At 38.6% G+C, this 15,779-nt stretch overlaps 1 protein-coding gene across 1 annotated transcript; it reads right to left on the reverse strand.

Moving 5' to 3' along the window:
* Positions 1-8,576: 8,576 nt before the first annotated feature.
* Positions 8,577-9,857, reverse strand: LOC110321038 (late cornified envelope protein 1F-like). The gene is made up of 2 exons (XM_021197133.1): positions 9,815-9,857; positions 8,577-9,178 (listed from the first exon to the last, which is right to left on the reverse strand). The coding sequence occupies exon 2, from the start codon at positions 9,155-9,157 to the stop codon at positions 8,729-8,731; it is 429 nt and encodes a 142-aa protein (XP_021052792.1). The 5' UTR covers positions 9,158-9,178; positions 9,815-9,857; the 3' UTR covers positions 8,577-8,728.
* Positions 9,858-15,779: the final 5,922 nt, after the last annotated feature.

The following is a 15,779-nucleotide window of genomic DNA, read 5'->3' on the forward strand; positions in this document are numbered from 1 at the left end:
CCACTGCTGCCACCACTGCTACAGCATCCAGAGCTGTGGCGATGGCGACGAAGAGATCTGCGGGGTCTGTGGTGGCTCAGGCAGCAGCCTCCACCCCCAGAACTGCAGCAGCCCCCAGAGCTGCAGCAGCCACCAGAGCTGGAGCCACAGCAGCCCCCAGAACCCAGGCTACAGCAGGAAGACACAGGGGGGCACTTGGGAGGACACTTAGGGGGGCACTTGGGAGGGCATTTGGGGGTCTGGCACTTGGGAGGAGGACACTTGGGAAGAGGCTGGCACTGCTGCTGGTTCTGCTGGCAGGACATCTCTGCTGGTGAATGCTCTGGAGCTGTGAGAGAATCACAATGCAAGTTAGAACCAGGATCCTGGGGCCATCCTGTCCACCTCTAAACATTAACTGATAGTCATAGAAATTCTATATTCTGCAGTTTTATTTCTAACACACCCCAAAGCCTTCTGCAGTACTGGCCAGTAGAGCCAAATTATGTTGCAAATTTTGACAGGAAAAAAAAAAGGTTCTTATTCTTTAAAAAAAAAAAAACAATCTCCTATAACAACCCATAAGTTGAGAGATTTCATAGTCTGGGGGCATATTCAGAATAATTTCCTCCTCCACTTAATTTCTCTGAATGAAATCTTTTATAATGCCACTGGTCTTGATCTACATCTATTGTACATCATATGGTGATTCTCATGAGAGTTCCATGGATTCCTGAAGCTTCACAAACTGATGAGGATAATGACATCAGAGAAGGAAGTAAAAGGTTATTGATAGGTGTTCCAACTCCATTTAATAAAAGACCCAACTTATGATTCCTGAAGCCAAGAACCAGGTCTTTTTCCTCATTTCAGGCAAGTCTAAACTCATGTCAGCACCCCATGTTGACTGGTGTTTGACATAATAATTCTTGTGCTCAGTGTCTTAAAAATTCTGAGCAGCCTGTGATCAAGTTCCAGATCTAGGGCTCTGTCTGTTCCAGGCCCAAAGCTCCCTTGGTACACTGTTCTCACTGCTAGTCTTGCTTTCCAGGCTTTCCCAGGGAGATGTTAAAAGAGGGAGCCCCCTCCCTCCTGAAACCTATCAGGGTCCACAGCTTTCTGTATTTCAGGTTTTAATCCTGAGCCCCACTCCACTGGAGGGCAGAATATCCACTCTGGTTTCTTAAGTCAGAGGTACTCAATTCCTTCTAATACCTCCCATGGGTTTTAGAGTCCCTTTGACTCCACCACTTCTACCCAGCCTTCATTTTACCCCATCACGCTCTGCTCTGCTAACACATCTCTGAACTCTGTGGCTTTAGCCAGCTCTTTTCCACTTGCCACCTCTCCTCTTAGCTTCCTTCTAGTATGGACCATGTTCCCAATTCCAGTGGACGCTTACCAAGATTACAGGTACACAAGATCTCTGGAGACCTCAGAAGGTGAGTGAATGGAGGTGCTCTGTACCTCAGCCCTTTTAAACTGATTCTGGGCTCTGCCCAAACCTGTGAGACAGTGGTTGGTCATGAGGGGCCCTGCCTACACTCACATGATCTTCTGATTAGTGATGAACAGATAGGTGTTCCTCACCAGTCTTCCTCTGTGGAGCTCATGGATGCTACATCCAGCTTGGATGATGATGTAGACATAAGATGAGGAACTGGATTCCTGTCAACCTTAATCTCACATACCTGAAGGATCCATAAGAGTATCTCATTGCTCAGCTGATCACTTTACTGCTCTTTCTGAAATGATCCACACTCCAAGTTTCATGTTTAAGGTACAAAACTGTGATTTTTATGTCTATCTTCCTCCAACTTGCCCATTATTTTATATTTATATTATATTATATTTTATGTTTCTTCTCTTCTCTTTGTCTCACCCTTACCACTATCATTAGTTCCGTTTGTTCCTATAGAAAGTTCACTTTAAATTTCATGTCACATGTGCAACTTTGTCTATATCAAATTGAGAAATGAAACTATGAGAGAATATACATACTTTTCTTTCTGCAACTGCCTTAATTCACCTGATAGAATTATCTTGGGGCCTGGAGAGATGGCTCAGCAGTTAAGAGCACCTACTGCTCTTCGGAAGGTCCTGAGTTCAAATCCCAGCAACCATATGGTGGATCACAACCATCCATAATGAGATCTGCCACCCTCTTCTAGAGTGTCTGAAGACAGCTGCAGTATACTTACATATAAATATTATACTTACATATAAATCTTTTAAAAAAGAATTATCTTAAGTTATTTCTAGTTCTCTGAAAATAACTAGCTTCTTTTGGAAGAAAAAAAAACAATGTACACCATATTTTCTTAATCCATCCCTCTATTGTTAGATATGTAGATTTGTTCTGTACTTCATCTATGGTGAAGACCCATGACAGTAATATGCAAGTTTTTGTGCTATGTTGACTTGGAGTTCTTTGAGTAAATATCCACAAGAATATAGCTAGATATAATAGGTCCCTTTTCCATAATTACTTTTATTACCCCTGGGTTAAGATAGAATCTCAGTGTAGTTTAGATTTGGATTTGTGTTTCTTCTATGGCTATCAAATATGATTTTTTTCAAATGTTTGGAAGCCATTTGTATTTCCATTTATGAGAAATGTCTATTAATTCTCTCAGTCCATTTTTTGAGTTAGCTTAGTTCTTTGTACATCATAGGTATTAATCCTCTTTCAGATACATAGCCAAGATTACTGCTCATTCTGATAGTTCATTCCACTGTTTCCTTTTATGTATAGCAGCTTTGCAATTCCATAAGATCTCTTTTGCCCCTTATTAGCTTTAATTCTTGAGCAACTGAGTCCCGTTCAGGAAGACCTTGCCCAGCCAACATATTGAAGCATCCCCGCCTTTACAGGTCTTATTTTAAGGACTTGGATATGCCTGGAGTTAATTTTTGTACAGAGTGGGAGATTGGAGTCTAATTAAATTCTTTGTATGTGATTATACAGTTTTCTCAGAACAAATTGGCTTTTCTCCTGCATGATTTTTTTTTTTTTTTTTTGCATCTTTGTAAAAGACCAGTTGATTCTGGCTGCATGGCTTCGTATCTGGCCCTCTATTTTATTCCACTGATCTATATGTCCTCTTGTCCGTACTATGATGTTTTGTTACCATGGTACTATAGTGTAACTTGAAGCATCACCATACATGATAATTCCAGTGTTATATTGTGCTATAATAATCTTGGGCTATCTGTTGTCTTTTGTATTTGAAAACAAATTTTAAGATGCCTTTTCTATTTCTGTGAAGCATGTCATTGAAAGTATAATAGAGATTTCCTTTAATAAATGATTTTTACAGTATCAATCCTCCTAATCCATGAGATGAGATACTTTTCCATATCCCAGTGTATTTTTCAGTTTATTTATTTAAACTTTAAATTTTTTTATTGTGGAAGTCTTTTAATTCCTTGATTACATGTATTCCAGGATAAGTTTTTAGGTAACTGTGAATGGAATTCTTTCCTTAATTTCTTTCTTAATGTGATTGCTATTGCTATATACAAAGGTTACTGATTGGTTAATATTATTTTGTAACTGGACACATTTCATAAAGTGTTTACCAAATCTATGGGCCTCATGTATAGAAAATCCTTTTGTCTACAAATAAAGATGCTTTGATATATATTTTATTTGTAGCCCTCTTCCTTTTTCATGTCTTGCTGCTGTAGCTAAGAGTTCAAGTACTCTATTGAATAAAAGAAGAAAAATTAGATGCTGTTATTTTTGTGATTATTAGTGTAAATGCTTTGAGAATTTTTTATTTAGTACAATTTGGGGTGCAGGTTTGTCATATATGACATTTATTGTTTTGAGATAACTTTTCTCTATTTCTAGACTCTTCAGGTCTTTTTATAGTGTATGAATGTTGAATTCATTCAGAAGCTCTTTCTGTGCCTATGAGATAATTGAGTGATTTCTGTCCTTGAGTCCCTTTATGTGAATATATATATATATATATATATATATATATATATATATATATATGGAGAGAGAGGGAGAGGGGGAGGGAGAAGAGGAAGAAGGGGGAGGGGAGTGGGTAAGGGGAGGGGAGGGGAAGAGGGAGAGGGGGAGGGGGAGGGGGAGGGAGGAAGGGGAAGCCTTACTAAGTATCCTACCTAGTCTTGTCGGTTTAATGTTCTATATGCCCTTTGTACATGGATCACCACACAGACTTTTCCCCATATCACAGACATGAAATTATAAGTTCCTTGAAAACTTGCCCTGGGTTTTTTTATTTCCTTACCTGTACCGGCACTTTGGATACTATATGATCTTACATCTTCTCATTAATGAAAGTAATGGATTTCAGTTTAGAAAAAGCTATTCCTTATGTATTGATCACCCTCGAAGGAGCTGCCCACTAAAATATACATGTGTGGTCAGGCCACATGACTTGAAAGATCTGCCACTGTCTCACCTAATAAGAACTTCTTGGTCTTCCTCAGGTTGCTCCAAAGGTCTTAGTAATAGGGAGAGGTCAGGAACTGATTCCTGAGTTTCCACAATGACAACTCTGCTCAGCTCAAATTCTAACTTCCAGGATGATGAGGTTTAGGTGTCATCTGGTCCATATCTCTGCCTCTGTGCTGGAGAGCACACATGGCATCAACTAACATATGCAATCTTTCATGGGGAAGACTGAAATTTATCCTCTGACTATGAGCTCTGCAAGCTTAAATGGCAGGTTAGTGTAGCCATCTTGACTAACCAACCATTGTTTGGTTTTCATTTGACATGCTGCCTCTCTATTAGAATGACTAATTTTCTTTATCTCGTGGGTTGCAAAAATACTGCTGACTTATAACTAGAAGTAATTCAAATGAATAGTTGGCCCTTTTTTCTATGTTCCTGAGCCAGTATCAATTAAATTAGTCATTTCTCCTTTGTTTTTCTCATTTTAACCCCTTGAATAGTCACAAACAATAATGTCATGATCTCAGAGACTAAAAGAAGGTTTAGTTTCTATTTATATAACATTGCTTAAATTTATATTATTTTGTTGCTCCAAATACTACATTTTAAATTTATTTGTACAACACACAAATAAATAGATGTTTTCCCCCATGATACTGCATGGTTTCATCCTCAGGTTATTTAAATATTCTCTAATGTTGTATGGTCCCTGAGTATATGTATGTGGTTTTATTTTCCAGTTCTCTGACATTCTTTAAATGACATTTTTAACTTTTGGAATTCACATTACAATTAATCACACACACACACACACACACACACACACACACACACACACTAATTAATGTTTTATAATTAATAGACAAAATTACCTTGAATTTTCTTCTTTCTTAAAAATAGCATTGTTTTTGCCTTGTGGGGTCTAGTTCATAGTTTTGTGGATGTCTTTTCTGTAGTGAGTAATCTTAAACTTCTCTTAATTATTGTAGGTTTATTTATTTATTTATTTATTTTGGCTGATATTAGATCAAATTCATGTGAAGCTGGTTACTTGACTTTAGTATATAATTTTGAAAGCTCAACAATTATTTTAATGAATAAAGATTACCTTGACCTCATACTTACACACCTCCACACTCATACACACACATACATGCCCACCAGCTGAACATACACAAACACAACAAACATATACCATATATACATATACATGTACATATACATGTATACATATACATACATATACTACATGCAACATACCAGCACAAATAAAAAAATTAAGTTATATTTAAGTAAGTAAGTATGCGTATTGGGGTCCTGCTATGGTTCTGAGTCTGGGAATGAATGCTATAGGAAGAGAAGTCCTTCTCTGAGAATCTTAGTATTACAACTCTTTTAGATGAACGCCTTGTCCAAGGATCTGCAGTGAAACAGTTCTCTTAGATGGTTGTATCTTGTGCACATTACCTTTATTCAGGGTGGAAAAGGACTATGTATGAACTTTGGAGAGTGGGAAGGAGTTTTCAGAATAAAGGAAAATCATTGGCTAGCATTCAAGTACTCCATTTGTGTGAAGAGGCAGTCCAGGAATATCAGGTACTTGCTTGGTGGGTGCTTATCTTGGAAAGGAGGAAGTTGAATTTGTAAGTCTGCCTTAATTAGCAGGGTTTTCCTCACATAACTTTACCTTTTGTGAGAATTTTTTGTTTATATTTTAATATCAGTGTATTTATAAATCATTAAGAAAATTGACTAGTTGGAGATTTACCAAGTAAAGGAACAGAATGCAGTGTCTAAAAACGTGAGGAGAGGGTGGGGAAAGGGATGGCAATGGCCACTTCCTGCCAGAGTCTAAGAATCAAGTGACAGACATGAAGGGAATCACAAGTTAAAAGACAAAAATGTCTCAGTGTTACTGACGTGCCTCGATAAGTTTATTATATTATTTTATTTTACTTGCTTTTTTTTGAAACAGGATGTTTCTATATAGTCTTAGATGACCTGGAACTCACTCTGTACACTAGGGCAGCTTGGAACTCATAGATGCAATGCTTTGATTTAAGGGCAAAGCACAGAATTAATGGGAGAGACAGACATGGAAGCCCTAATTTGCACTTTTAGTGTTTGTCTTGATCGTCTACTTTCTGAGACATTACTAGTCAGCAACATGAGAGATAGCAATTAGACAATAGCAATTCAAGCAGGAAAAATGAATTATCCAATAGGCACTTGGGCACATTGATGTATTTCCCAAATTACCTCATTGCATGCAGTAATATAGGACAGAGTCGTTTGGGGGATTCAGAACTTCAGCAAGGTGAATGTGGCTTTTTAATGGTTTTGAAAGAAATATTTTTTTCTAATCCCCCAAATGTGTGATGCCCCACCCAGAGATTAAGTTCTCAGATATGATTCAGACACTTAAGCAGCCTCGGGTGGATACAGAAGTAAAGTACATTCCACAAAAGCCTCCAAACTTCTGGCTGCTGAGTCACAGCAGCTGTGGTAGCTCAGACAGCAGTTGACACATGCAGATCTGTCCCAGGTACTGACTTTCCATGTGAGAGGAGAAGGGGGTAATTTAGGCTAAGATCTAGTAAGAGTGGGCCAGTTGCATGAGGAGGTGAGGTGCCTGATGTAGGGTTCAGCAGCTCCCTGTTCTGTAGTAAGCACATACTGGTGGATGATCAAGCTGGAGCTTAAACAAGGTAGAAATCCCACGGAGCCTGCTCAATCCTCCTCCATTGTCTTCATACAATCATTTCTTTACATGATATCAGCTTCTTCAGGATGAACCATAGAGGAAATTATCCCTGAAATAGTTTGACAAATATTTTACATTATCTCATTGGATCCTCAGTATGTCTTTATAAATAGTTGAGACTTTTTTCCCCACAGGAGAAACCAATGAGAGCAGTGTGCCCTGCAGCAGTTAATGCATACTTTAAAAACAACCAGGAAGGAAGAAATCACACTTCTTTGGGGAGTTACTTCCCAATATATTTGAGTAATGTACTTTGCAAATGTGTATATGAGACATAACGTAACACATATCTAAATACATGAAAATAAGAAGTACAAAGTGTTATTACATGAATTGCTTATCCCTAGTTGTAATCATTTGACAGTGTGAGGCTTTGGACTGCTTGGCCACCAGTGAGATCTACCCTAGCTTGTCACGTCTGGTGATCCCAAGCCAGGTGCTTTCCTTTTTGGAGCCACTAGTCTTTTCCATCTCTCTCCAGGGAACAATTTCACCTTGTGTATCATGATTCATCCTTAGTACTTCTGGTACAGATAGATGTCCAGGCACCACTCCTGACCACCTAAGGGACACTGAAAAGGGTGAGGGTCACACATCTCTGTAACTGTTTGGCCTCAAATATGCTTCTGGTCACTAAGTGGTCACAATACAGGCTTCAGGTAAGAAAAGGAAGTGTAACACAGTTTATGTGCAATACCAGAGGCCCAAGAGCATCAGGAAATAAGGTGTGTCAGGATTATATGGGTCGAGGAGACACACCCATCAGCTTTCTCCAAACACTTCTGCTCTAATATTCCTTGACCTTCAGCATCTCTTCATTTTGTATTCCACCTCTGTGCTGAGCCCATTTCCAGATTCTCATGTTCTAGGGTTTTCTTCTGGGAAGCTTATGAAGCACTTTTGAGTAACCACTCACCAGGACCACGGGGGAAAACAAAGAGCACCAAAGGGAGTGAGTAGATATTCTCTAGTCCTAAGACCTTTTGTCTTGTTCCTGTTATCTTCTTCAGCCTGTGACATTGAGCCTGGTCATGTGAGCTCCCATAAGTGTTGACTGGATGCCCCTCACCTGCCTCCTCTGTGAGGTAAAAGGAAGCTGTTTCAAAGCTGCAGGCGGGAAAACAGTGCTGAGCAAACCCTTCCCTCCCTATCTCCTTTGTTGTGCTCACCTTCCACTTTCATAGAACTTGGTCTGTAGAACTTTATCTGCAGGTCTTCGGGTGCAAACGAAGAAAAACAGATCCACTTGAGCTTTTTCACGCTTTCATTGTGCTCCTACTGCTTGTGGGTCCGATAAACCATATTACTGATGTAGGCTGTAATTCTACTGACTTGCTAATAACACTGACTTAGAAATATGCTGTTGTCAAAAATAAACACAAATTTAGCCATGTTTGAAAGGGGAGTCTTTATTATTGCAATTTGGTCATTTTAGGAGAAAGTCACAACTTTGTAGAGGATGACCAAGAGTCCAGAATACAGAGCACAACAGAAAGGAGTGGCAGGCAGGAAAACTTCTCCACAGCTTGTCTGAAGTGCAAGGGCCCTGTTCAGCAGCAGTCCCCAGACTGCTGGCTACTGCCACAGCAGCCACTGCTGCCACCACTGCTGCCACCACTACTGCCGCAGCACCCACTGCTGCCACTGCTGCCACAGCAGCCACTACTGCCACAGCAGCCACTGCTGCCACCACTGCTACAGCATCCAGAGCTGTGGCGATGGCGACGAAGAGATCTGNGGGGTCTGTGGTGGCTCAGGCAGCAGCCTCCACCACCAGAACTACAGCAGCCACCAGAGCTGCAGCAGCCCCCAGAGCTGGAGCCACAGCAGCCCCCAGAACCCAGGCTACAGCAGGAAGACACAGGGGGGCACTTGGGAGGACATTTGGGTGGGCATTTTGGAGGGCACTTTGGTGTCTGACACTTGGGAGGACACTTGGGAGGAGGCTGGCACTGCTGCTGGTTCTGCTGGCAGGACATCTCTGCTGGAATGCTCTGGAGCTGTGGAAGAGTAACACACATGTAAGACTTAGGAATCTGGGGCTATCCTGCCCCCATAGCATTCGTAATAATCATAGACACACTATCTCTAGTAGTTTCTGTTGTAGAATGTTCATCCTCTTATATGCTCATTATTATTTTTTGGAAGCTTCAAAAACCCACACAAGTCAGGTAAAAACTAACATTTAATGTCCAGCATTGAATGACAATCTAGGCATTATGAAATGTGTCTGAATCACTAGCTTGGAGATTAACTGTTTAAAGCATCATTTCAGAGAAAATGGATTTCACTGCAAAGACAACCTTTTCTGTCTCTGTCTCTTCCTTTGAATGCTAGTCCAGGGCTGTTTCAGAGTGCATCAATTAAATATTCACAATTTTCTGTGCTTCTGTGAGACCCATTCCACTAAAGAAGAAAGTTATTCCATGAAGAGCCGTAAGTCAAATGGATCCTGACTGCTTATGCCTCCTCTGGAGGTCAGAATGCCCTTTTCTCTACTCATCATTCTTAAGCCCACCTTAAGACCTCTGTAAGAGTGGCCTCCTGGCTCTGTGGTTCTACACAGCCTCCCCTCCAGCTCTCCTCTCAGCTTTGCTCTAGTACAGACCACGCTCTTGCTCCAAATGGACACTTACCAAGATGACAGGCAGCACAAGATGTGTAGCCACTTCAGGAGGACTGGATGGAGGTGCTCTGCCACTCAGCCTTTTTATTCTGATGCTGGGTTCTGCCCAACCTGTGAGACAGTGGTTGGGCATGGATGACCCTGACTCCTGACACCCATGTGGTTCTGTGACTGGAGATGACAAGAGTTCCTCACCAGCCTTCCTCCATGGGACTCAAGCATGGACTATGATTTAGGTATGAGATGAGGAGGAAGTAGATTCCTGGCACTCTGAACTTCGCATACCTGAAGGGCATGTGTTTCAGAGACTGCTCATTTCTTAGTCTCTCTCACTTACTTCCTATTTCTAGTGTAACCTTCAGTCCTGATAGTCTTTTAATCAAGTTCACTCTAGAGAGACCTCCTAAAACTACATTATTCAAGCATGGCCACTTGAATAGCTTTCTACACTTGCCCTATCTGTGTGGCTCTATAACACAGATAAACATCTTCACAGGTAAAACCCTGGCCAAGAAATGTGAGTCAGCCAAGGGACGATGTGAGGTTTTAAACCTGTTTGACCTGTACAATTTTCCTTTTTAAGTGTAATTTTAAATATAGAAGACAATTACTTATGTGTGTAGTGAAAGTCAGTAGTATATTTTAAAAGGTAGGAGGGAATAAATTATCCTTCTAAAAACTACAGATCGTCAAAAACTCTTTAACAAACAATATAAATTTAGCCTGCTGATTAAAGGAGGAAAAGTTGGTTCTTTTTAAAAAGTTAACTGAATGTGGGTTGATATAGTCAAAGTATGTCATATGCATGCATAAAATTTCACATGGAAACCCCATATTTTATAAAGTTAACCTAATGTAAGATAATTTTAAAATTCTAATGTTTTCTAGAGAAAATTGATTTCGTTGTTCATTGGTTGATTGATTATTTTTCTTAGGGTCATATGGGATGTAAGTAATGATGTCTGATGTCTACAGATGGGAAATAGGTAGGCAGGAGAAAATTATGTGAAGTAATGTATTTGTATTCTTCCATGTGTGTCCAAATGTGTAAGAAAAGACACATTTCTCCCTGACAGGAGCAGGGGATGTCAAAGGCAAGAATCCTTACTAATTCATGGGATGTGTTCTAGCTGTGTGTTTAGGCCCATGTACTCTTTATTGCCCTGGCTCTCACAGATGTCAACTGTTTTACAGTTTGCATATGAATGGGGGTTAGAATGTCCCCATTTTGGAGAGTTCACTGGAAATATATGAGGTTTAATTTAGAACAAGATGGTTATAGAGACGGTCACATGGTGATAGTCTCTACAAGCTGACCAAACCCAGGAAGATAACAAATGTAATCAGGAGGAGTCAGGGGAGAAGCAAGGCCTCTTCTCCTAGCTGCCTTGGTCTCTAGGAATGAGTAAGACTTTGGGAATAATGTTCAACTCATATTGGAAAAATTAACATCAAGGAAATGTGAGAGAGATGACATCTACCTATCTATAGATTTAGGCAATGTTTGACTGCAATTTATCATGACTCTGTCTCTCTATTTCTCCATTATCTGTTGTCTATCATCTGTCTATTTATCTATAATGTACATATCTGCTATCTCTCTATCATGTACTATCTATCTTTCATCTATCTATATATCTATCATCTAATTTTAATCTGTTACATATCTATAATGTATTATCTATCTATCTATCCATCCATCTATCTATCTATCCATCTATCTATCTATCTATCGATCTATCTATCTATCTATCTATCTATCTATCTATCTATCTATATCTTACCTGTCACCTGTCATCTATGTACTATGCATGTATCTGTCATGTACACACCTATCTATATATCCTCAAGCTACCAATTTATTCACATATCATTACTACTCAATTTTTCTCAGAGTCTTCACCATTTGTACGTGCTAACATGCTTGTCAGAATGTTCCCACTATGCTATGTGATTTTTCTGAGTTATTTTCTAGTATCAGATGTAAGAAAGGATTCTCCTCTTCTCTTAAATAATTTACATCAACTAACTATTTTAGTCATGTTTAGGACTCCCTACAGGTTAAAATAAAAATCCAAAGTACTATCAGACACAGCCTTTTACTTGGCCTGCACGTTAAATATTTTCCATTATATTTTATACTTGGTACAAAATGCTTCATCCTACAACACATGCTGAGTACTTTGCCCTGCCATATCTATTCATCAGTCTCTTGGATTTTTTTCTTTTCATGCACCATTTTATTTACATAAGCCTACAGTAAATCATTTGACAACCTTTCCTGAATTTTGTATTTATCTTTGTATAATAATTTTGTATTTTAACCCAGGATGACTCATACATTGGCCTTTTTAAGACTTTTAAATACTCCAACATTATCAGTGATATTTCTGTATATTAATAGTTACTCCTAATGACTCAGGTCACCCAATAAGAACCTGTAATTTGAGACTGCCAGGGTGAACCATAATAGCCACATCACCTGCATATCTGCCTCTGTCTCACTGATTGTGACATTTGTTCTGGTGAGGTTGCCCCAAAGGGCTTAGTAACAGGGCGAGGCCAGAAACTGATTCCTAGTTTTTCCAATGGCAACTTTGCTCACCTCAACTTCCAGCTATGGGATGATGAGGTGACATCTAAGATGCCAACTGGTCCACACCTCTACCTGTGTTCAGGACAACACCCAAGTCTTCAGTGGACTTGGATAAGTGATGTGTGAGTATGATGCTTACTTCTGAAAGACAAGAATTTAATCCTCGACTATGAACTGAACTGGATTAAGTGTCCGGTCACTGTAGCTGTCATGCTCAGCCAACCTTTGATTTTCCAAGGCTCACTTAGACATGGTTCTTTCTGCTGGGATAAAATTTCCTCTTCATCAAATAAAAGAGAGATCTGTTGCACTATTACCATAACCAAATCTTACTGAATAGTATTGTCTTCTTTGTTATCCTACAACAGTACTTAATACATTAGTTCATCCCTTTAGTTTTATAAACCTTTTACACAATTACATTATATAAGGCTTTGCATCTTAAAACAAAAGAATAGGGAATTGAGGAAAGGGCTATACTAGATACCACAAAGGCTCTACTCTCTAAAAATGTAACTAAAGGGGCAAAGGAATTTGGTTAGAGATATAAAAACCACTGTTCCATGACAAATAGTTATGCCAGTTACTTTAGCCAACTCATAGAACATCTTAGTGCATTATCTAAGTTTATGAAAAATGAGACTTAATGATGACTAAAGTTGATTCTCTCTTCAACAGACAAAAATCACTGCAGAAAACCATAATTAAGCACAATGGGCATAACAAAAACCATGTGATGCCTAGCTCCTGCACCCAAAGCTTAGGAGGCATAGTAGAATGTTTAGTTGTTAAAAATCATGCTAAACATTATTCTTCAGTATTTATTTTTCTCCAGAACTATTGCCAAGGACATCATAAAATATTATTTTTACTCACTGAATCCTGATTTTTCTTAGACAACATTGTTAAATAATAAGAGAGAAAACATATTTGAATCTTTCACTTCTCTAGTAACTATCAAAACAATGACATAATGTAAATTATGACTAATATTCTTTCCCAAATGAAAACTTTTATGTAAGAAATACCAAAGATAAATGTCTGTTTCATGCTGATTCTGCTCATTAATTTCAAAAGGTGACTCATAACTCATTCTCTACATTTCAAAATGAAAAATATTATGTCATTTTCCTTTTCTTTTTCCCTCTTCAACTATTCCCTTATACCTCCCACCTTGATCCACTCAAATCCATGGCTAGTATTTCTTTAATCATTGTTACACAGATCATAGATATATGTATATATATATAGTCCTAAGTATATAAATACAACAAAATCACTCCATATAATATTACTTGTTTGCCTATGATTTCAGAGCTAATCCCTTAGTATTGGATAATCAATTTTAGGGCTCTTCCCAAGGCAGAATATTTCTCCTGCTCTCAGCATTCTTTAGATGCCTGTATTTTCTGGCCTAGAACAGCGTTCCAGCGAAGGGTCCCCATTCCATGTTAACATATCTATTGGTGCTACCCTTTTTCGTTCTTGTTAAGGCCACAGTCTAGATGAGATTACATGGATGTAACATTTTAAACAATTTTAGGAAATTAAATTTCACAAACTTCCTGTTTCTCTGTCTCTTATAATCTTTCTTCCTCTTCTTCCACTATGATCTCTAGGCCTTGAGTGCAAAACTTGTGTTGTTTACATATCAGTTGGCGCTAGGCACCACATGGCCTCTTATTCTCTGCATTTTGATTGGTTGTGGCTTTCTGTAATGATGTCTGTCTGTTGCAAAGAGAAGATTCCTTCGAGAGGGATGACGCTTATCTGTGGGTATAAAAATAGATTTTTACAATATGCTTAGGAATTATGCTGATTAGCAAAGTGGCAATTTTAGGATCTCCTCCAAAATCCATGACTTCATTAGTCATGGGGTAGTTGGCTATATTTCCAGTCCCAGCCATGATTTTACTCCTGTTGATTGAGTTTCAAGTTCATGTTAGAGAGCTGCTGTGTACTTAGAAGAGTCTTGACCACTACTTTACCCTTAGGGATATCTTACCATGTCGATTGTTCTTGTGGTTAATAGGTATCTTATCTGGGTGAGTCTGCTGGCTGCTTTTGTCCCATGTAAGTTTGCATGGTACCTTTTGGAACTGTGAGAACTGGTTATCAGAGAAGAAGTTTGCATATCAGAACCAGCCAGGATCTTCTACACACTACATATGAGGCCTCACTTATAAATCGTTGGCCTACACTCCTGGGTAAATGGGTCCTAGCCAGAAAGTCCTTTCCTATACCTATATTCTGCAGGGTACTGCATATGTTCTGTTTTGCTTTTGCTTTGTTCTAGAAATTTCAGTGTTTTACATTTCACATTCTGGTTTTTAATCCATTTGGAATTGGATTTTGGGAAAGCTGGCAGATATGAGCTTAAGTTTATTTTTCTCCATGTAGGCATGAGTTTTCCCAGCACCATTTGTTGCAGATGCTGCCTCCACTCCAGTGTGTGACTTCGGCGAGTTTGTTCAGTATTAGATGGCTAGAGTGTAGAGTTTTGAGTCTTCAGTTTTGCTTTAGTGTTTTGTTTTGTTTTGTTTTGGAGGTTTTGTTTTCTGTTTTTTGTTTTGTTTTGTTTTGTTTTTACTTATCCTGATTGTTTTTATTACTACGTCTCTGCAATATTTCTTAAGGTCCAGACTTGCATTCCTTCCAGGGATTTTTGTTGTTGTTCAGTTTGGTTTTCTGTTTTGTTTGTTTGTATGTTTGTTTTTGTCTATACAGGGTCTTTTGTCATTCCATATGTATTTTAGAATTTTTTTCTATTTCTGTGAGAAGAGAAATGGATATTTTAATTCAGATTGAATTAAATCTATAAATGGCTTTGATAGAACAGTGATTTTCACAGTACTAACTTTTCCAATCCATAAGCATTTGACTTCTTTCCACTTTGTACTGTCTTTCTCTTCTCTCTTCAGAGGCTTTGTTTTAACTGTAGAGGCTCTTTATCTTCTCGATCAGGCTTAATCCTAGACATTTTATTTTCTTGAGGTTATTGAGAATGAAAATATGGCCAAGGCTTCTTTCTCTGTATGTTTGTTGGTGGCGAATAGAACACCTATTGATTTTTACAAGTGGATTTTAGATCTTGCCACATTGGTAAAATTGCTGATAATTTCTAGAAATTTTGAGGTCAAGTTTTAGGTTCTTTAATGCATCATATCACGTCACCTGCTGATAGAGGTAACTTGGCTTCGTTTTTCCCTATTTGTATTTCCTTAATTTCTTTTTCTTGCCTGTTGCTCCAGCTAGTGCTTCAAGTACAATATTGAAAAGTAGTGCAATCATAGATATCGTGTCTCATTCCTGTTTTTAGTGGGATGTCATGTTTTTTTTTTTTTTCTCCATTTAGGATGATAACTTTTTTTTTTTTTTT

The sequence above is a fragment of the Mus pahari genome, chromosome 4 (assembly GCF_900095145.1).
Source record: "Mus pahari chromosome 4, PAHARI_EIJ_v1.1, whole genome shotgun sequence".
NCBI classification, from domain to species: domain Eukaryota; kingdom Metazoa; phylum Chordata; class Mammalia; order Rodentia; family Muridae; genus Mus; species Mus pahari.